At 35.6% G+C, this 21,430-nt stretch overlaps 2 protein-coding genes across 8 annotated transcripts; one reads left to right on the top strand and one right to left on the bottom strand.

Annotated features, from left to right (window-relative positions):
• The first annotated feature begins 2,271 nt into the window (after positions 1–2,271).
• Positions 2,272–8,386, top strand: LOC110855236 (caspase-2). 2 transcript variants are annotated; one of them, XM_035856162.1, is made up of 8 exons: positions 2,272–2,663; positions 3,815–4,114; positions 5,161–5,352; positions 5,987–6,087; positions 6,346–6,531; positions 7,000–7,437; positions 7,971–8,086; positions 8,156–8,386. In XM_035856162.1, the coding sequence occupies exons 1-7, from the start codon at positions 2,612–2,614 to the stop codon at positions 8,079–8,081; spliced, it is 1,380 nt and encodes a 459-aa protein (XP_035712055.1). In that variant the 5' UTR covers positions 2,272–2,611; the 3' UTR covers positions 8,082–8,086; positions 8,156–8,386. The 2 variants fall into 2 exon arrangements, with proteins under 2 accessions (XP_035712055.1, XP_035712054.1); XM_035856161.1 differs by having other exon boundaries at positions 7,971–8,386.
• A 1,551-nt stretch (positions 8,387–9,937) lies between these two features.
• Positions 9,938–20,376, bottom strand: LOC118437191 (vascular endothelial growth factor receptor 3-like). 6 transcript variants are annotated; one of them, XM_035856046.1, is made up of 12 exons: positions 20,269–20,376; positions 20,143–20,206; positions 19,746–19,843; positions 19,362–19,664; positions 18,782–18,854; positions 18,600–18,694; positions 17,827–18,151; positions 16,891–17,133; positions 16,570–16,757; positions 13,166–13,291; positions 12,686–12,894; positions 9,938–10,073 (listed from the first exon to the last, which is right to left on the bottom strand). In XM_035856046.1, exons 1-12 carry the CDS (start codon positions 20,320–20,322, stop codon positions 10,067–10,069), a joined length of 1,785 nt encoding a protein of 594 aa, XP_035711939.1. In that variant the 5' UTR covers positions 20,323–20,376; the 3' UTR covers positions 9,938–10,066. The 6 variants fall into 6 exon arrangements, 5 of the variants coding, with proteins under 5 accessions (XP_035711939.1, XP_035711936.1, XP_035711938.1 ...); XM_035856043.1 differs by lacking the exon at positions 9,938–10,073 and adding an exon at positions 11,155–12,421; XM_035856045.1 differs by lacking the exon at positions 9,938–10,073 and adding an exon at positions 11,155–12,421 and having other exon boundaries at positions 16,579–16,757.
• Positions 20,377–21,430: the final 1,054 nt, after the last annotated feature.

The raw sequence follows: 21,430 nt of genomic DNA, 5'->3' as shown, positions 1-21,430 counted from the left end.
TGGATGTTACATAATCATGGCCAATTTGTATACTGGATCAATATTCTCGTTCTTGAGTGGGGTCAAATTACCCATCCTTCCATCCAATTTGGATGACCTAGTAGCTTCAAACATTCCACTTATTACGACAGGGTCTACCTTTAAGTTAATTTAGTCGGAAACACATCAAATTTTTTCGCAACACTTGAACGTTTAGAAGAAAAGCTGTTCTATACCAGAACAGTAACTAGTTCGTACTTTTATTTTAAATTTTTGAAAATATTGACAATTCCAGACCATTAATTTATCACAATAATTCGATTCCAACAAAAACAACATTTGCGATCATAGACCTAGAAGCGAACTTGGTGTTGACAAGAAGATTATTAAGATGGAATGGTAGCCGATTAATCATTCAGGGCGAGAGAGATACTAAACTCGGCATGGTCCTCTTTTCTACAGCTATGAAAAGCTTTCTTTTCCCAATTTTCCTTAACAAATTACGACAGTTCTCAAGCTCTGGTTTGGAGGAAAGGTGGAATAAATTGAGTAATCTATACTTTCCTCTAAGTTTGCAATATCTCAGGAACAATGCAACATTTCCTAATCACTTCGCGAAAGCTATGGCGGGAGAGAGAGAACCAATCATATTTTCTGAAGCCGACCCTATTTCGTTGCAGGCTGTGGTAGATGTATTTATCTTGTTCGGTGTATGTTTAATCTTCGCATGTATAGGCATTTTAACTGAGTGTAGGCACGTTGTAGGGAATTGCTTTAGACAAATGTATAGATTCTGTATAAGTAGATTGTGTGATTTTCAGTTATTCATTGGTTATATTATTGATTGGAAAATGTTTAAGGGTGATGAAATTGCTGCCCGCCAATAACACGTGCCGATTTGATTAATATTTCGAGCGGGTTAAACTTCAAATCAAACCCATCACGTTTAGTCATTTCCCAATCAATTGTAGTGGGAATTATTTAAGATTAGGCCAATGCCGCCAATTATCGACGTAACGGACGACGTAGTTGAAATTCGGTAACCAGTTTCATAACGGAACTAGAAAGTCATGTATGACATTTCAGTGTACCGTATCACGAGACGACTTTGATTATTTGCTTTCCGCCAGACTGAAACCCACATCAACAACCCACAAGCAAACGGTAGCAAGCAAGCTCGTCAGGAATAATTACAGTAGTTAATTATTTCCAATATTAATTTCCTAGTTTTAGATGAATATGCTTTTCCAAAATTGTATATATTCCAGTCACTTGAATTGCATAAGCATTTAGTCAAAGTTAAATAAAATAAAATAAAATAAGATTATTTAATCATTTGAACAAAACTTAATGGATACATGAATGTAAAAAAATTCGAAATAAATGTTTCCACAGTTTTACAACAGTTCAACAATTTCCAGCAATTTTATACTTTTACTACAATTAAATATAACGTGTATTTGATGGGGTAATAGTCGAGTGTATAAAAAGCAGTCGTTGCTTTATCATGTATGTACAACATGAAACTCCATTCTTTTAATTTTTTGCAAAATTTCTAGATCATAAGCAAGCATGTTTTTTAACCTCTGAAATCGGATTAAAGTTCCAACCGTTACATAATCTTGGAAAAATTTTGATGCTCCTTAAAAATTCCACCTCATGTACATACATAGAAGAATGTGTATTCTACAAAGCGGAAAAATGTTTGTGCCCTTATGTATGTAAATATTTCAATGCGTGAACATTTTAGAATTACTCGGAGATGATCGGCTCACACTCGGATTTGATAAGTTCAAAACATGTCAAATATCCAATTCCAGTGGCCACAAAAGCTGTGCAAACCTTTGAAAATGTTAACACTCTAACCTAGAAGGGGGCAGGATTTATATAACATATAGAAAAACGATGCAGACACCGGATAACCATGCGGACGAGATTGACCCTTTGTCCCCACGTTTACGCGGCCACCGTGCAGCTCATGCAGCCAATAAGAGTGGTATAAATGATAACCCGATATCTGTAAATATGTAGTTGTACATACATATCCCCACCACATTCATATTCCCTCACACCCATCCTTTTTGCTTACACATACAAGACACCAACTTACATATGCAGGTGTCGATATCCACGTTTAGAGGCTTATCTCCAGGTATGCGAGCCCCCACAAATCCAACGATTAATTTAATGTTGCGAATATGCGATGAATAAATTCGGTATGTGTCATGTACACATATGTAATAAATATGTATAGGACTGTTGGAATGGGTCAGTCATCAGCCAACACCCAGTTTTCATACAGCGTTTAGATATTAGTGTTTCGTTTTGTAAAATCAAGTTACATAGTTATTCACCAAATGGATGAAATTATCCATTCCGTTAATTGTTGAATTACACAAATACGAACGATTTTATATTTTTGATTTTATCATTAAAATTAAGCTGAAAGAGTGCGTAGACGTCTACATAGGATTATCTGCATAGTCACGTTCGCTTAACGCCATTTTCGTACAATAAATGATACAAAGGTAAAGAGTGGCACACGTATAGCTCAATTTCACGAGTCGGTCACCAGGCAGTGCTCAGTCAAGATTTGTTTTTTGGCAAGTCAAAAAATAATATTTTACGTAAGATGGCATCAAGTAGCAATACATGGTCAAAGGAAAAGGTTGCTGCTATTTCTTGTAAGTGTAAAATTGTTAATACACTTTTACTTTATTTGTTACCGGAATGATTGTCATACATAAATATGTGAACAGTGTTCACTGAACACGGACAGAAGTACATACATATATGTATACATACACAACTAAATAAAATGTGTAATTATGAAGCATGCCTAAGACAAAGTTTGGTGAGAAGCCGATAAATATTTGACCTTTTTTAAAATGTCACCTTTTTAAATAATGAAAACTATATGGTCGACTAAAATCAAATTTGGTCACAATATTTAAAATTTTAGGACAAATAAATAGGTCACGCGTGGGCTTCTTCCTAAAATTCGTATTAGACAATAATACTTGAATAATATATATGAGAATTTCATGTCAATATGATAACAAATTGTACAGTTTGAAAATTTAATTTGCTCCTCTTCAGGTGCATATGTGTCGGCCCTGCGGAATTGTCCGATAATGTAGTAAATATACATAAAATCGAAAAATTTGTCATGCATATGTACATATGTAGCTTTAACTTTGTTGGTAATAAATTGTTCCCCGGTGTTGACACTGTTAGAAATCAGGTATGTGCACTCACACAGATGTTGATTTTTTAGTATTAAAGTTGATACCTCTTGGTATCAAAATTATCTCAGTTCGTAGAAATTTACGGTGCAATTTCAACAACGTACATATGTATAATCCATTGATATACTCATCTATGAATACCGGTTGGTATTATTTTAATAATGTATGCATTTCTAACAATGTATGAAAACTTTAAGGTCTGAAAAACATTTTCATTTATCACGTTTGTACATATTTACCAATAATAAAATGTTTTATGTACTTATGTACCTTGGACGAAATTTTGGAAAACTTTAACCCTAGTGAAGCCTTATGTACATAATTAAGTGTTAACCAATACCTAATTACGTGGTTCCAAAATCATAAATAGTGGTAGGTTTAGCCAGTTGGGGGTCCCAACTGAAATTTGTGGGTGAAATTTGCCACTTAATACATATGTATTAAGTGGCAAATTTCGGCTACATAGGTGGTTCTAAAATCATAAATAGTATAAAGTTCAGGTGGTTGGAGGTCTCATCGTATTAAGTGGGAAATTTCAGCTAAATAAGTGGGCATTAAATTTAACCCGAAAAACATTCTTATTTCAGTATTTTGGCCGAGGCAGCAGGAAATAGGCAATGTAATAAAAGGGAAACTAATTAACGCCATGATACAGCCAGCCGGTGCACTAAATAATTACCTCCAAATTGTGAACGAACTACCTATTGCAAACGATAAAAAGGGAGAATTGACCAGCCTGTATTACACCGCTAAGCTTTCCGCATTCAATTCCGCCTGTTCGTACACACTGTTCAAAGAATTGATTGACAAAGTCATTGGTAGGAAGGGGGCGGAATCAAAGGTGGGGATATTTTTGGACGCGATGAGAGAGTGGCAGGATGGAAGTGGTATGTAAATCAATGATAAATAGTGGGAACAGAGTTGGATATTTACATATGTAACTTTTGCGAAAGTACGAAGTTTGGTTAGCAATGAAGTGAATACACCTGCGCGAAATTTGGTGGTGCAAATGTCTCAAATTTTACAGCAGGAAGAATACATTAATTTCCATCTTACATTAGGAAATTTTAACCAGAATTTCTGTTAAACATTCCATCACTTAAAAGGTTTAACGTTTTATCGATTATCCAAATTTGTTCGTTCTAATTTGGTAATGTTTTTCCGGTGTGTTCGGTCTCTACCTACACAAACATCCAACTCTGTGGTGCCAACTATAAATATTAACCCATTTGTTCGAAACGAAGACACTGTTTTGAAGAATTTTCTCTAACTAGGGATGCGAGATGCCGGTCGTGTCCAGAGTACCCAGTATGCTTTTAGAATCTGCTAGGACCCTAGATGAAGGGTCTATTCATATTCCCGTGTAAAATTCATATTTACCGCCATGGCGTGGCGACAAATTTAAAATTTTGCATTTTCGCCCAATATCAAACCGCCATAGCTTTTGCAGTTTAAGTGGGATTTTCAAAATTGTATGCTTAAAATGATCACAAACGTCGAAATTTTACACAAAAAATAAAAAATGATAGTTTATGAGATATTTTTAGCATTTTTCAAAGAACCCAAATGTATAATAAAATTACGAAATTTAGCCAAAAACCTAAGTGATAATTTTGGAAAAAAATTCATGGAATACGAAAGTTGAACTCCCTGTCATGATTTTTGCCAAACATTTTTAAAATCCGTCCGGGATTTCAAAAGTTATGGCGGTTTCAAAAATAAAAACATTCGAATTTGGCGAATTTGGCCCCACGGCACGACGCTAAATATAACTTTTCCACAGAACTAAGAATGGATCCTTGATCTAGGGTTCTAGTAGATTCTAAAAAACATAGTGGACACGACTATCACCTTGAAAGTATCCCTTGTAAGAAAGAATCATCAGCCATAAAGGGTTAACCAAATTTATTTAGCTATAACTTTATATATGTAGATGCTGTCGTTGCGGCAAACTGGGGAGAAATTGAAGGCCTTGACGAGGCCGTGGTGGAAATTCTCGCCGCACAGCAACATTTACAAGGAAATGGTGAGGACACTGTGGATGCTAAGGAAGATCTGGGGCCATTCCCAAATCCGAAATCTGCTTTGGATGAAGGGTTTTTCGAATTTGATCCAATACAAGCGGGTATGAAGTGATTATAAAGTTCTTAAGGGTTTATTGCATACGGGTTTTGAATTTGAATTGTGGTGTATCAACTATCTCCATGCGTCTTTTCAATGAAGATGTTATTCCATCTAAAAATCGATAATTTTTAGTTTCCCAAGTTTAGGAGGTTACAATTTTGAGTGTTTTTTATTCCATAATAAAATATAAAAAAAGATGAAAAATAATAAGAAAAATTAAATAATTTCTGATAACAAAGACTTAAAAGTATAACCTCCTAACTTTTGAAATCTAAAAATTATAGATTTTTAAACGCAATAAGATTTTCATTTTTTATTAAATATGTACACGGATATGAATAGGTTTCAAAATACCATGCTGAATGTATGTAAGAAGGGTAAGTTGAGACGTAACAATTCGAATGCAAAACACGCATGCAATAGACCCTTAAGTACACTGTACATGTGTAAAAATTAGTAAAAGCTACTCATTGTCAAAGTCAAATAGAGAATGACATAACAATTGTGCATAACTTATCCAGCCCAATTTTATGCCGTCCTCTATTTAACTCAATCTTGGGTAAATTTTATTTATTTTTATTCACAAAATTTTTAATTTTTCGAAAAATAATTTAATCAAAATTTGGCAAGTTTAGAAACTGAACTTCCCGACGGAACAAGTGTTGGTGGATATTTTGAAGGAGAAATCCTAAAAGTAAAAGTCGTCAAGGCGAAGGAAGCCAAATCCGGAAGTGGGGTATGAAACGTATTTCATAATTAATTAGTAAAACAATTTATGTACTGTAGCTTTTGGTAATTTTGTAAAATCTGTGAATTTTGCAAAATAATTGAAATTTTACAAAATAATGAGAATGAGTAAATTTACAAAAATTTTCCTCGGAAATCCTTGTAAAAGTTTACGGATTTTGCAAAAGAATCGCCTAAGTTTTTAAATATTCATTTGTTATTTTTGAAATTTTTAAAAGATTTACTAAAACCCTTCGTTGAAATGTAGATATACAAAATGTCTTCGAAACCACGCGGCGTCGCGTTAATAATGAACAACATGTTTGATAAGAAGAAGGGAGAAAAAAGGATAAATTCTCCCCGGGATGGGTGCGAGCATGATGAAAAATACATGGGAAACTTATTCCAACAATTAGGATTTAACACATTTGTTGCAAAAAATGTTGCAAAAGACGTACGACGACAAAATTTATAAATATTTAATTGAAAATTGCTAAAAAATCTTGTACTTATAACTATAGTGTTACCCTTTTGAAAAGGGAGCGTCCATATATAACGTTATCAGAAAAACACCGAATCTTCGGCCACCTATCTACCCATTCTTTATCCTAGTTATGTTAAGCTTACATAATATAAGTACCCAAAAACACCCACCTTTTTCATGACGTAATATATGGACCTTGCCAAAGTTAGTGCACTCTGAATTCAAAATTAGTTAAGTGAGCTACAAACAATACAATACTAAATCCAGAGTAACGTTGACTTGATAAGGGAGCGTGTACAAATCACGTTATCGATTTGGAGGCAATTTATTAAAAAATTCCCTTAATTTAGAATTCAAAGTGCCCTTACTTTTCAAAAGGGTAGCACCAAATATTTTTTAGAGTGTAAAGACTTAACATTGTAACATTCCTTTTGTTAGCGAATTGTCGCCGTCATGGAAAAATATCGGTCCCTCATTACGGAAGAAATGGATTGTTTCGTCTTCGTTATCATGAGTCACGGCCAATTAAACGAGATTCAAATGGCGGACGGGAACTCTATGAATATTTATGCCGATTTCTTACCCGAAATTACGAGAAAGATGGCGCCGGCTTTTAGCGAGAAGCCTAAACTCGTATTTTTTCAGGCGTGTCAAAGCCTTGAAAAGAAGAAGAAATTCGAGTCCCACGATGGTTCGGGTCAGTCGAAAAACGAAACGGAAACAAGTTCGGTGGATCACGTCCGCCTGTTTTTTCCCGCCCTTCCCGCCGACGTGGCGAGACGTCAATCCGCCACGGGATCAAGATTCATTTACGCCTTGACAAAAGTGTTCATGGAGCAAGCGCATGAAAAACATATTGACGGTTTGCGCAACGAGGTGAGTAATGAGGGAGGGTAGAGTACACTCTAAAAAATAAGTAATGTCACCTTTTTGAAAGATGGGTGCACTCTGAATTCCAAATTGTTTAAGTACATACACTAGACTAAATCCTGCGTAACGTGAACTTGATTAAGAAGACTTATCTTTGCTCCAGATTTTGTAACGGTGTGCATTTATTTTTCAAACGGGTGACATTATTTCTTAGGGTGTACCGCCTCAAAAAGTTTTATGCACAGTGGAACAAATTGAATGTATATCAATGTACTGTACAAGATGAAGATTAGTACTCAGGACGAATTTTTAAAGTGAAAAGGTCTCGCAAAAAACCGAGAGAAGAAACGTAACTAACATTTTCCACCTGATTGGACGAAACATTTCTATTTGGTAAACTTTGAAATTCAAGTAATTCTAGAGAAGGAATAACTAAATGCAGAAAGAAGCAAGTGCCTTTTCGTTTGAAAAAAATCGTCCCGAGTAAATGTCTTAAGTATTTTGTAATAATTAAATAATAATATTGTCTAAAAATCCAGGTAGCCAAGGTCATGAAGAATATGGAACTTCCCCCCGGATTTGAAAGGCAGAATCCAAAAATGGATATTCTAGGAGAGTGCGATAAACTCTACTTTAATCCGGGGCTGTGAAATGGGTAAATTTTACTTTTCGCTATTTGTGTAACAATGGACTTGTACATATTAATATTTTGCATACGGAACAGGAAATTTAAAGGATTTGTAAGAATTGCTTATGTTTTGTATGTAATTTGCTTTTTCAAAATATAAATTTGTAAATCCATTAAATTTTTAGTTTCATCAAGTTTCAATAAATAATTTATACGGGTCAAATTTAGGATTGTGCCGAGCTTTTTTAAACCTTTAAAAACATTTATATATGTACCATTCTCTCTAATTATACGTAAATAAACAAATAAAACACGTCACATTTGATAATTTCAGGTATTTATGTATGTATTTATGTATAAAAATTTGCAGATTTTTTAAATTTTTAGCTCCTACTCTTCTTGATGGTTTAAGTTTTCATATTTTTTATTTATTCTTATCAAATTTATTATCGTTAACCAACAGTATTCGAAAAGTAATAGTAAGCAATTCGAAAATGAATAGTTTCATTACCACAAAGTTAAAACGTCGGTGGACATTTTGTACAAAAATCTAAAAGTTTCAGGGAGTAATTAGTGTAAAAATCTGAACTCAAAAACTATCCTCGGCTTTTTCCTACTTCTTAAAATAAGTTTCTTAACTTCCCAAAAATAACAAAGTACCCCAACCAAAACACCGACACAATATAGAATAAAGCATATTTTCAAATTATCCAATTCCACCTGGCTAAAGGTAAATGGTCCATCCGTCATCACGTCAGACCCGCTCATTACTACCAAACCGTAATAATTCAACCTGGCCCGCCTCCTATTAAATAGGTCGTTCATCTTTAACATCATCACGGTGTAATACATGTCATGATTTTTCCGCCAATTTTCATAAATCCCGCTCTCCCACAACTTTGCCAAACCCTTCTTAATGATTCCGGTATACTCGTTGTTATCCATGTACCAAGGGATCCGACTCACTAAGGAGGTTGCTCCCCCGAAATTAGGCTTTTCTTGAGTGAAATATCGATTACTCCGACTCATCAGGGTTTTCATTCTGTCCGATAACCTCTTATCGCTGAGAGATGCGAAAGTTTGGGGCATCTTGATAAGCCCGCGGTCCGTATTTAGCGGCAAGTTTTGAGTGATATTGAGCACGATGTAGTTTACTTTGCCGGTGAGAAGGATCGTTTTATCGGCCAAACGGGCATACAATTTGGCATAGGGATCGTCCCCTTGGGCGAGATCGGCTAACACATAGTTTTTCAGGGTGGACTCCATTTGTCCCCGATATCCGGGATACCGGGTATTTGTGGTTATCGGGATACCCGACTTTGATAAAGCTTCTAAAGTATCCGGCGTCGTGGGAGGAGTTTCCGTGACGAAATAGGAGAAAAGGTCGCCCTTGTAACAAGTCGAAATTATGGATAACGTCAAAGTCCAGGTCGTGATTAGAAGGGTCGTCTTGTTCGGAAAGATCAAATTTCCCGCATCCTTCGGGGCATATTGAGACTGGTCTAGCAATACGAAAAACACAGTAAATAAAGCGTTACCAATGTTCCCTTTTATTTCTGAGATGCCACAAATTAGGAAAAACGTGACCAAAAAACCGATCCCGAGCCCGGCCCAAATCCAAAAATCGAGGGGTTCCAGTAACTTGAAGAAGTCCAGATTCCCGCCCTTTTCGGTGTACAGAACGAGGACAAATTCAGAGCGGAGAGTCGCATGGTTTAGCAGTTTGAACTTGATCATGCTCTTTGAGAGGAACTTTTCTTCGTAAAAGACGTTTCCCGCCGATTCTCCAAAGGATACCCAGGCTAAGGAGCGTTGTCTGGGGTATTGCGGGACTAGCGAGTAGTTCAAGTGGGTACTTAGGACGTACACGACGCAGGTCGGGAACCAGGTTTCGAGCCCCCAGTAAGGCCGTCATGTCTTTCCGACGAGGTGGGGGTGGTCCCTCATGGTGGGAGATGAAGGCGAAGGATTTTTCCATGGGGGGAACTATTCTGAGAGAGTGGCGATTTACCACCTGTTCAAAAAAGGAAAAATTCGTTCAATATAAAAATTTAAATAAATTATTCATTCGTTATTTATTTATTCAAAATTTGAAAATAAATATTTATCCATTATTCATTCTTTACTCATTTTGTCTCAAATCCCCCCTATTATATGGATTTCTCCAGCTACCCCGTGCATAGCGTGAAGAGTGATTAATGAACAGAACTATTCATTCATTCGGCTTATCCTAAGCATGCCACATGGGTTATTCTGAGCGGGAAAATGAACTATTAATAAAATTATTCCTTCATTCATTCCTTTATTCATTCTTCGTGAATATGGAATAAATAAATATTATTTGAATATTCATTCAGTCAAAATTTTTCAAATAATTATTCACTCGTTATTCATGAATTTATTGAATAATGAATGTATAATTTATCCATTCTCTATTGAATGAATGAATGTGAACAGGTATGTATGTATGAAATATCCGTTATTACGGGTGAAGTGAGACTGATAGGAATTGGATCCCGACAAGAGACACATATTCTGTACAAGTTTCTACTAGGTTCGTGCCAGAAGAGAAATGTAGACGAAACCCAGTACGGAGTATGTCGCCGAAATACAGGTAGAAATTCGGCCGCCGGCCAATACGTATGGATCAGGATGAAATGCGGGTCTAAATTTGCGTATGAAATTCCTTCCAGCAAATCATCCAAAAACAGGTAAAATTTGAACGTGTAAATCTCCGCGACAAGTATAAAACATGAATCCGAATATCGGGTAGAGATCGAGATTAAATTAAAATCGGGGGATTCGCCCCTTCGCGGAAATTTGTGTCGAGGAGGAGTTCCTTCCACTTTGTCGAGAATGAATGAAATTTTTAATTCTGAGGAGGATTCTGTCCAGAAAAAATAATTGTTTTCGAAATTTGACAAAATGTTGAAGATGCGCCCCTCGAAAATTTTATGGTGCAGGGTTCTCCCTAAATTTGAGGAAAATGTAACGGGAAGAATTTGAAACAATATTAGTAAAACAGAAAATAAATTTGTCATTTTGGAAACCATTTTTGGACTCTTCTAAAAAGTCTTCAAATGAATTGTGGAAATGGTAAGTTGCACGTTTGCATTTATATTGTTTTTCAATTTAGTTACATATTGATGTACACTCTTGGAAATTCAGTATTAAAATAATACCAAAATGATATCGACAAGTAGGAATTTAATAGATACTTATGGTGAAGTAATAGTTCGGTATTAAACGCTGATCGTATCGATAGTAAACTTTTACTTATCTTTATAATTGTAATACCAAATGGTATCAGCTTTAATACCGAGAAATCAGTACCTATAGCAGATTTTTAACAGTGTATTACAATCAACAAAAATAGCTAGTTTTATGTATAGAATTAAAAAGTTTCTGGACAGTAAACAAATACTTGGTTGTGCCAATAACAGGAAGGTGGGCTGCAAAATTTGGCGAATTATTTGCAAAACTTGGGTGTAGAATAACATTAGTGTTTATACAGTAAATATGTACATATATATGTAGGTACATATTTACATAAGGAGTGAAACAATAAGTGCACAAATATTTCATGTATCCCATACTTAATTTATGAGCAATTTAATAGCACGTAAGCGGTGCATGTGTAGATAATCTGTTATTCTTAAGTTGGTGTGGGAGTTGATCATTAATTTAAGTGGAGTTACACTAATTTGATAACAGGCCGGATATGAAGATAATTCAGTACTTATGTACGTAGAAAGTTGTAAATTGCAGTTGTCATAAAAGTGTGTTCAAAATGGTATTGTGCACTTTGTCATCAAACAATTGCCACAGGGTTCGCTACCCGGAGTTTTGGTGGGTTTTTGGGGTATCAAATCTCCGGAAAACCCATAATGCTTAATACGCGCTATCCTTAAATGATTTCACCATTTCATATATTTCGGTTTAACTTGCTAAACGAATTGACAATTAATGTAAATATGCAAGATTACGAATTGATCAAATTCTCTACACCGTAGAAAAAATGGAAAGCGAATTGAGATATTGAAAATTTGAAGAATCTTTGTAGTTTTCACGAAATACATAAACCTGGACATAACAATTTGATGAAGTAATTTTTAAAATAATCGATACGCAGAATTTATCTGCAATTATGTATCACACCAAATTAATAAGTGTTGTTATTTTCTAGCTAAAATAAATAGCAGAAGTAAATGAAAACTGAAATTTTTGCGCCCAAGTAATTTCGGCATGACAAAACTTCATGATTTGTTAATTATAAAATCTTGAAGCAGTTGTTTCGAAATTTGAGAAAATGTTGGTCTTTCCCCAGGCTCCAATTGCCAACAGGTTTGCATGATTACAAATCTAAAGACGAAATTAATATTATAGAAACAGCATCTTTTTAATAAATTATACGAAGGGTATTCCAAATTCCCTCGTATCCTTACAAAGTGTCCTAAAATAGTTTACGAAGAAAACCACGATAAAAGTCGTAATCCGTGTAACGAAATTTCTAACAACAAAATCCTACTACACTAACAAGACCTCGTAACCGTCGTAACTTATTTTATGATACGAAGAATCATGAGGATACGAAGGCTTCATGAATATCCTTATTAAACTGCTCACATATTTTTATCCGCCCAAAAAGGTCGTTCCAGTCGTAGTCCGTTGTGTAACTTGTGTACAAAATCGGACGTCCATGTCAACCCGGGCCACGGGGTTTCGCCCAGGCTGTAAATTTCCCAGAGCAAGACGCCATAAGACCAGACATCGGATTGGTGGGTAAACTGGAGCCGATCCAGGCTCTCGGGGGCCATCCATTTCCAAGGATATTCCTAACAAAGGGATACAATTTAGTGAGATATTCACTCTTAAAAATGATGTAACCCTTTTATAATAGAAAGCATTTGCACTCTGAATTATAAATTATGTAATTACCCAAAATCCAGAGTAACCTTGACTTGATAAAAAGCAAGGTTTACTCTGGGTTTTGTAACTACAGTTCGCTTAAGTTAGACTTCCCTCACTTTTGGAAAGGGTAACAATATTTTTAAGAGTGTAAGTACAAAAATGGTGTAGAACACAGGAACGTTAATGTTTGTTCACCTTTTGTTCTAGGGTGGCATACATTTGGTAATCGTACAATTTTCTGGACATGCCGAAATCCGATATTTTCGCGACTAATTTATCATCCAAGAGAACATTACGGGCAGCAATATCGCTATGAACTAACTATATATTTAGAAAATTTGTAAATAAGTTACATACGTACACTCAAAATAAAAATTTGTCGAATCAACACCGCCCGTGTCAATATATGACTAGGGTTCTACAATGTCCGTGTCAAGAAATAAATGTCGCGTCATGTCATATTTGTCATGTCGTGTCATATTTGTCATAAATGTCTGACATTGACATTATTGATAAATGTCTGACAAATATGACAAATATGACATTTATGACATGTCAGTTATGACATTTAGAACCTCCAGATTAAATTTAAACGATATGATTTCCGTAAATAATACAGCGCTAAGAATGATTCATACTTTCAATTATATTCCTATTCATGTTTTATTTTTTAACAAACATGGATATTTTTAACATATTCTAAAATGCATTTAGGTATCTAGTTCACTTTCCGAGTAAGGTTCGGCTATTTCCATGTCAGAATTGTCATCGGACTCGGAATCTGACGCCACATCTTCCTGCTGATGCGGCTCAATAACGAGACTTGTTACCGCTTTTTTCAGTTTTTTTGGGTACCGCTGCTGATTATTCCACTTGATTCTCATAATTTGTTCTACAGTTGTTTCTAATAATCGGTTTCTATTTTTTGTGTGTACATTTCCTTGAATTGAGAAACTTCTTTCAGCTCCTGCACTGGGAATTGATAAAATCCTGACACCAACAGTAGCTAAGATACTCGCAGATTGGAATGATAATAAATTATCCCAATACAAATGAGGGACTCTGTGGAGCATCGAATTTCCAAATATGCCTTCTTTCCTCCTATAACTGGATATTTGACGGCCGAGTTCTTCCTTGGCTTCTTCAGTTGGAATGACTCCAATATTTTTCGCATAATCTTCAAGTTCTGAAAGTGTCATCAACAGTTTTTCTTCGTCTTCGACAAATTTTTGACCTCTATACCTTGGATCCAAAAAGTTAGCTAAGTAGTGAATTTTCGTTAGTTTTTGGATATCAGTCCTGTTCTTAAATATTGTTTGACATTTTTTAATTTCAGAAATATTTGTGGCATTTTTTAGTATGTCAGAATTGTCCTCGTTTTGTTCAAAAATTCCCCGCAATTTTTCAAATTCTTCTACCACGTCCGACAACGTAGACGAATTTCCTTCCGTAATTGCAATAACTGCAAAAATAGTTTACAAAATGAAGAAAGATTAAGAAAGAGCTTGGTTTTCAATAAAATATTTATGAAAACTACCATCAGTAATTGTTCTAAAAAGTGGAGCCACGTGTTCGAGCTTAGTCCAAAAAGAGTCATCCTTTAAAGCCATTCGAGTGGAGGAAGTGAAGTCAATCTCATGAAGGATAGATAGTCTTTCTAGGACAGGTCTTGCTCTCAGTAATTTATGAAACATATCCCTGATTCCATACCATCTTGTCTTCGAAGGAAGGGTTAGAGTGACACGAGATTTTGGCGTATTTCCTTTTACTCTTTCATAGTCAATCCATTTCTGATATTCATCATAATATTGAGCAAGTTTAAGTATGGACTTCTTAATTTCTTTGACAACGTTGGTGGACTTTTTAAGGAAACGATTGATACTAGGAATTTTTGAAATATCTTCAGCTAGCAGATTTGGCATATGTGCACCGCAATTGATGGACAAAATAGTTTCCTCATTAGAAATTACGCGTCGTGCTCTCACAAAGTTGCTTCCTTGGTCAGTGACAATCGCGACAATTTTTCCTTGTCCATGAGTGGCCTGTACTTCTTCTATTACTCCATTAATTACTGAAGCCAAATACTCTCCAGTCTCCCTATTGGCCCCTGGAATGTGTGCAAAATAAAATTATAGTCAAATACGTGCATATAAGGCGAATCGTACAATTTGTGGTATATTTTATAAACATGTGTAAGTACTCACCTGGTTCATAACTCTTGTAGAAAATACAAGATGAGGGATTTGCCAAAATTATGTTGATAACTGGAACTCCCCGACAATTTTTCCACCCGTCAATAATGATTGAAAGGTGCCGGTTATTAGAAATAGCATCGTTTACACAAGTAAGTGCGTCTTTATTCAGTGCGCTCAAAATTGATGTAGACGCCTGTCGCGGAGAAGGCATGACGAATCCTGAGCCCAGTTTTTGAAAAAAAACTATTCAAAACTGGATCTTGTAGCCAGTTGAATGGGATGTTTCCATTTATCATGGCATTCACCCAGATTGTCTGCAGTTCTTTCATCTTAAGTTTCGAAATAGCGTTAATTGAAAGAAGCCTTGATTGCGAGAAGGACGAATGATGTCGTTTTGCCGTTGTAGTACTGGGAATTGTAGTCGAGAGCTCGTCAGCATTGGCGCAGATTTCCTCGACCAACTCCAGCTCTTGATTCGAGTCATCCATTTTCTGCACTGCCAGCGTTACAGGTCTTAGACTAGTTTGTCGCAATTTCAAGTCCGTCAGATCTGCAACGTATTTCTGCCGAATTGCGGGTGGTGCACTTGAACAGGTGGACGTATGTTCCTTGCACCTTGTGGCATGTTTTATTATTGTTTTATGATTGCAGTGTCGGCAAGTTGCCTTGTCACCTACAACCTTCCACTCCAGCCAAATTCGATCTGCCGTTTTCATGGCGCTTGAAATATATCTGAAACAAATAAAAAGGTTAAATAAATAATATTGCTTTGATGCCACAAACCGAATTTTCCATTTAAAGATTACGAAAATCTTTACGCGATTTAGTAAATCCTATTATATAATAGTAACTTACCAATTTATCTGTCCTTGTAATACATGAAGATCAATTATAACGGTGTAAAATAATTAACAAGTTATTTCTTCATCATCGATCAAGTCAAGTTGAATCAAAGTTGAAATGTGCACAGATTGAATAAAGCGGGGAAGTTGAGTCAGTATTAAGAACTCGATGGCTCTGAAAATGTCCACTGACATGTCATAAATGTCATGACATTTATGACATTTATGAAATTTTCTGTATATGTCAATTTGTCATAAATGTCTGACATTGACACCATCGGTAAATGTCTGACATTTATGACATTTGACATTTACGACGGACAAATATGACATGACAAATATGACATGTAGAACCCTATATATGACTTAACCGCCTTGGTTTCAATGTTGAATCCGAGTTATGATGATTTTGATACCGGTAGTTACAATGTTATGACCGGACGGAAAAAATTTATTACTACTCGGAATCACAATTGTAACCAAGGCGGTTAAGTCATATATTGACACCGTTTTGTTTTGAGTGTAATTATCCCGTGCAATTTTAGAAAATTTGTGTATATACATGTGTTACATTTAATTCTGCCAAAAACGTCATTCCATTCGCGACTTGAAGGGACCACTTATCCAATTGTGTCGGGTCTCGTGAGTTTTCTGGGTCATCCCTAATTCGGCGTAAATACTGGATCAAACTTCCATGGCGACAAAGTTCCATGATAATGTTGACCGGTCCTAAAGGATTACTTGGTGTTTCTGAAAAAATATATAAATTGTGTAAAATTTATGCGCAATTTTTGTTTGCAAAAATTATGGATTAAGTTTTGCAAGTTCGGCACAGTCTACGTAACTATGTAGCTTATATAGCTTGTATAACTAAGTTTGTTACCAGAATTTAGGAAACAGGCTCCCAAGAAATAAATCACGTTGGGATGCGTCTTCCCCTCCCGTGGGATCATTAATCTCGCCATGTTTTTCAACTCTTGGAAAATTACTGTGCTGTTGATCGTCTTGGAGACTATCTTAATCGCAACTGGTGTCGTTGTGGAGGATTTTCCGTGGTGCGACGAGGACCTTACCTGACCGGGATGAACGGTAGAAGAGAATCCCGTCCCGATTGAAATGGCTTCCACTAAAGTCAAGACATAAATTAATTTATTTACCGTATTAAATGTGAGTTTGTGTCAGTACCAAAAATAAAGATTGGCTTGAAAAATAGTAATATGCAAAATTTCCCAAAGTATTAGTTGGCAAAAAATTGGAAATCGTAAATAAACCATTTTCACATGGCTGTATGAGAATTCTTACAAGGGAGGTCTCCTAGCGTATGCTCTCCGATTTCGACAAATCTATGTCCATCCATCAAACATTTAATTAAGTAGAAATTTACACAAAGAAATATTTGCATCTGCCGAGGAAAAACCCCACATTGAATTTGGAAAGTGTAGAACTTGCCTACTCTGTGGCGCGATTCGGATGCAAATATCTACATAAATATCTGCCAAACGTGCCTATTGGGGGACCGCATCTTTTAGATATTTCATACTAATTCAATCGTGGTTGCTTGACACTAATTTGGCCAAAATCGGAGCGCATCAAACCTTGGTCAGATCAGAGAAATACGCTCCGATCCGATCATTTTCTAGGATTAAAAAAAATCCGATCCAATCCAAACAGCGAGCCACGGATTATCCGAAATAACGGATATCCGACACAACTCCGGAGTGCATATGGTCGGAGACCTCTAATTGTTAGTGGGCTTAAATCGGAATTGGATTCTGGAAACAACAATACTCTACATTTGTATAAATACATATTTGCATACCTTTAATTCTGTTTGCTGGAATGGAACGAATGTTTAGTTCGTCTTTGCCGCTCTTGTATTCTGTATCATGTGATGAGCTTTTCTTCCCCAGATTACCAGGCTTCCGAGCCTGCTTTAAATTTTTAACGTGCAGAAACAAAAGCGTAACTGTTCCCAGGACATGGCAAATGTTGAATACGAAAAGAATGCAAAGGGCGACAAATCGAACATTCGTCAGGACAAGGACATCCCTTTCTTGCGAAGTCCATAAAACTTTGGTGGCTCCAAAAAATGCGATAAAAAGCCACATCGCGTTACTACAACGTTTCAAGTTAGGAATAGATTTCTGAAATAAATTAAAGTATTCTCAAAAATTGGAAATTCGCAGGTAATTAAATAATTAAATACTTCACAATCATAAGGCGGGTATGCATTTAAGAAAATTCTCTTGAATAAATAAGTACGTGTTGAATATTTGTAAAAATAACAACAAAATACCTAACGAAATACGAAACATTTATATTTACTCAAAAAGCGTACATAAAAATTTAAATTTCCAAACACTTATTTTTGAGAAATACATATGTATCTGAACGGTTTAACCATGCGTTTTTGAAATAATGGAAGCAATGTTTATAAATAAATGTGCCTGAAAATCTAAAAATATTGAATAAGATGTAAAAAAAACATTTTGAAATTTTTGCGTTGTAGGGGAAAAACAGAGAAATTTTAACCATCAGTCGTCATCAATCGAAAATAAATACATTTCCGTCCTCTGATCAAAAGTAATTTACCTGCCTCAAACCGATCAGTAAATTGTATAAGATCATTCCTAACAAAATTGTTATCGGCAGGGTCAAAAATGGAGAACAAACTGTGTACCAAATTTCTAGAAATATTGTCACGATATAAATTAGATACGATTAATTGAGATTCCAAGTCAAAATTCTTGGAAATATTATGTAAGTAAGCTAACCCGAAAAAACTGCACGTCTCCAGTCACTATTAATATAGATGGAGATACGATTCCAGAACAGAAATATTAGTGCCTGTAATATTAAAGTGGTTAATAATTTGTTGAGATATGGATATGCAAATTCCGTCCTTGAGGGGACTGCAAAGTCGATGGGACAATTTGGGCAAACATTGCACGACATGTTTCAAATTTTAAGAGTTTGGCAATTTTATAAGGTTCTCAGGTTTTCGAATATTGATAAATTTTCATTTGCTATTTTTTCGGAATATTTTTTTTTCAAATAGATAAATAGTTTTGTAGTATATACTAAAAAACACAGTAAGGTTATAAGTTGCATTTATCTTAAATTTCAACAAAATTAATTTGATCTGATTCAATATATCTACATATATGCATAATTTTGATATGCATACATACAGACATAATTTAAGCAATTTGTACTTAAAGACATTAAATTGTGTACAGTGAGATTAAAAACCTTTGACAGGGTTGGTTCACTCTAAATGAAACGACTTGATCCCCACCAGTTTGCAGTTCAAGAACGTAATTATTTGGCAAAATTGTACAATTGCGATTTTACCAGAATTGAGTTTATTGAAGAAGCCGCGAGCAATTTTGTGATCCGAAGTCCACAAAATTTTTCCGTATGTGTCTCTGTGATCCGACAAATTTTGTTTTTCCAGACGAAAGTAAGAACCCAGTTGTAAATGAAGGCGTACGACATCGTTGTGACGAAAGACATGGCACTGGCTGTAGTGGAGTGATGTGTCCAGGAAGAGGATTTTCCACGGAGGAGACAAATGTAATAAAGTGTCGACATTTTTCGAAAAAGCCCTAACACTAAAAGTATCGGCATGCATACGGCCAAAAGTTTCCCGTTAACCTGTCATAACAGAATGAAGTAGGTTGAAGTATTTGAAATCTTGTGTTTTGAATATGTAAATGTAAATATGCAGCTATTTACCAGTCGTATCGAAACTGTGAAAACGAGCCCAACCAAAAACATCAATATCTCACAAGCGATTCGGCTATACTGGAAAATTTTGGTGGTTTCGGAGTCTTCTAAACAAGAAAGAAAAACATATTTTACGAATTTACAAAATTTTGTGGTCACTTCCTTCGAAAGGGTTCACGCAGTGCTTCGTGACATTGTAAAATTCGTAAACTTACAAACTTTTACAAATTTTATTTATACATTTTTAGAATTTTTTTAGAATTAAAATTTTTGTAAAGTTACAACTCCTTATATTTTTAAAGTTTGCAAATTATTTTACAAAACTCGCGGATTTTACAAGTTATCAATCACTGCGTACATATGTAAATAAATAAATCGCATCTTTGGCTAATTTGTTCAAAATTACCACGGATTTCTGACTGATGCCACATCTCGAGTACAATCAGTAAAATTTGGACGAGACCAATCACCTAAATATTAAAATTGATACAGTTTAATGCGAATTATTCCACTTTTTATATGACAGCCTCACCGTGAGGATTATTTTAATGCAGCAAAATCTATGGATAATTATAAATCTCGACATTTTGCAAGATCGTGATTTTGATCCGAATCGCACTAATCACGGATAAGCCGTGGACCAAATAGTACTGATCAAGAAATACGTAAGAAATTGTAGTAAAGTAATGTTTTGCGGTTAACCAGGCGTACATACGTACATGTGCAAATAAATTATTAATAGCTTCTTTAAATGTGTTTCTTTAAATGGATTTCATGCTTTGCATTTTTGCAAATTTTTGTTAAATGTCCACTACGTTGGGGACTGTGCAGAAAGCATGTGCTCCATTTGAGGGGGGAGATGGAGGGTCAAGGCATGCATGCTATCCTTCAATAATAACTACAACATGTGGCGTACAGGCAACATCAAGGGGTAGGGTCAAAATTCCACGAACATTGATCACAGGCTTTGTGTACGGCCCCTTGATAGATCAGGGGTGATATACTTATACATATTGGGTAAAAGAGTGTGCATACATACGTAAATACCTCGAGACCGCAACCACATCCGGTTCGTCAGGGTGGAAAACTTGTTGACTTTGAACTTGACTACTCCTGTTTTAACGAATTTTTGTAGTAATTAAAGGCAGGATTTATCGGTTAAACAATGAGGAAAATATGGGACTAATTGAAAAAAAATTCAAGGCTATGCATAACTGACATTTCCGGAAATATCGAGATCAGCAGGGCAAATTATGGGGCTATACATAAATCGTGTGGGGGATTTTTACTCCGTTCTGGACATTTCGGCTCCGAAAAAAGGCCAGACCAGATGCTTATTATACCGCAGTTTTGAATAATTAATTAAGCCATTGTAGAGAAACGACAAGGACAAATATCGCGTCGCTTACAGGACAACTTTCCAATAAAAAATCCAAAGTTTCCAAGGGTGTCATTTTAAGCTGAAAATGCCAAAATTACTTCATCCCCCTTACAATCTACTCCTGGCCTGTAGTGCCTACAATCTATTTCAAAATTTGAAAAAAAACCTCAGGTGGTGGAGATTTCGACGATTGATGAGTTGAAACCAGGAGTTTTGTCTTTTTTTCTAAAATCATTCATAAAACTGGGGTACAGTTTATGTATGCAATGTACACAAACCAAGTGCGTCAACCTCGCAGGGGGACTAAACTGGA

Source organism: Folsomia candida, unplaced genomic scaffold, assembly GCF_002217175.1.
Source record: "Folsomia candida strain VU population unplaced genomic scaffold, ASM221717v1 Fcan01_Sc012, whole genome shotgun sequence".
NCBI lineage: Eukaryota > Metazoa > Arthropoda > Collembola > Entomobryomorpha > Isotomidae > Folsomia > Folsomia candida.
This window is presented reverse-complemented; position numbering and strand designations above follow the sequence as displayed.

Coding starts and splice junctions, on each gene's coding strand:
- LOC110855236 (XM_035856162.1), top strand. CDS start 2,612: ATGGCATCAAGTAGCAATACATGGTCAAAGGAAAAGGTTGCTGCTATT. Junction 4,115..5,160: donor AGAGTGGCAGGATGGAAGTG/GTATGTAAATCA, acceptor TTATATATGTAG/ATGCTGTCGTTGCGGCAAAC. Junction 6,532..6,999: donor CAAAAAATGTTGCAAAAGAC/GTACGACGACAA, acceptor TCCTTTTGTTAG/CGAATTGTCGCCGTCATGGA.
- LOC118437191 (XM_035856043.1), bottom strand. CDS start 20,322: ATGTCGAGATTTATAATTATCCATAGATTTTGCTGCATTAAAATAATC. Junction 20,207..20,268: donor GCATTAAAATAATCCTCACG/GTGAGGCTGTCA, acceptor TTTAATATTTAG/GTGATTGGTCTCGTCCAAAT. Junction 17,134..17,826: donor TCCAGCAAACAGAATTAAAG/GTATGCAAATAT, acceptor TCTTGACTTTAG/TGGAAGCCATTTCAATCGGG.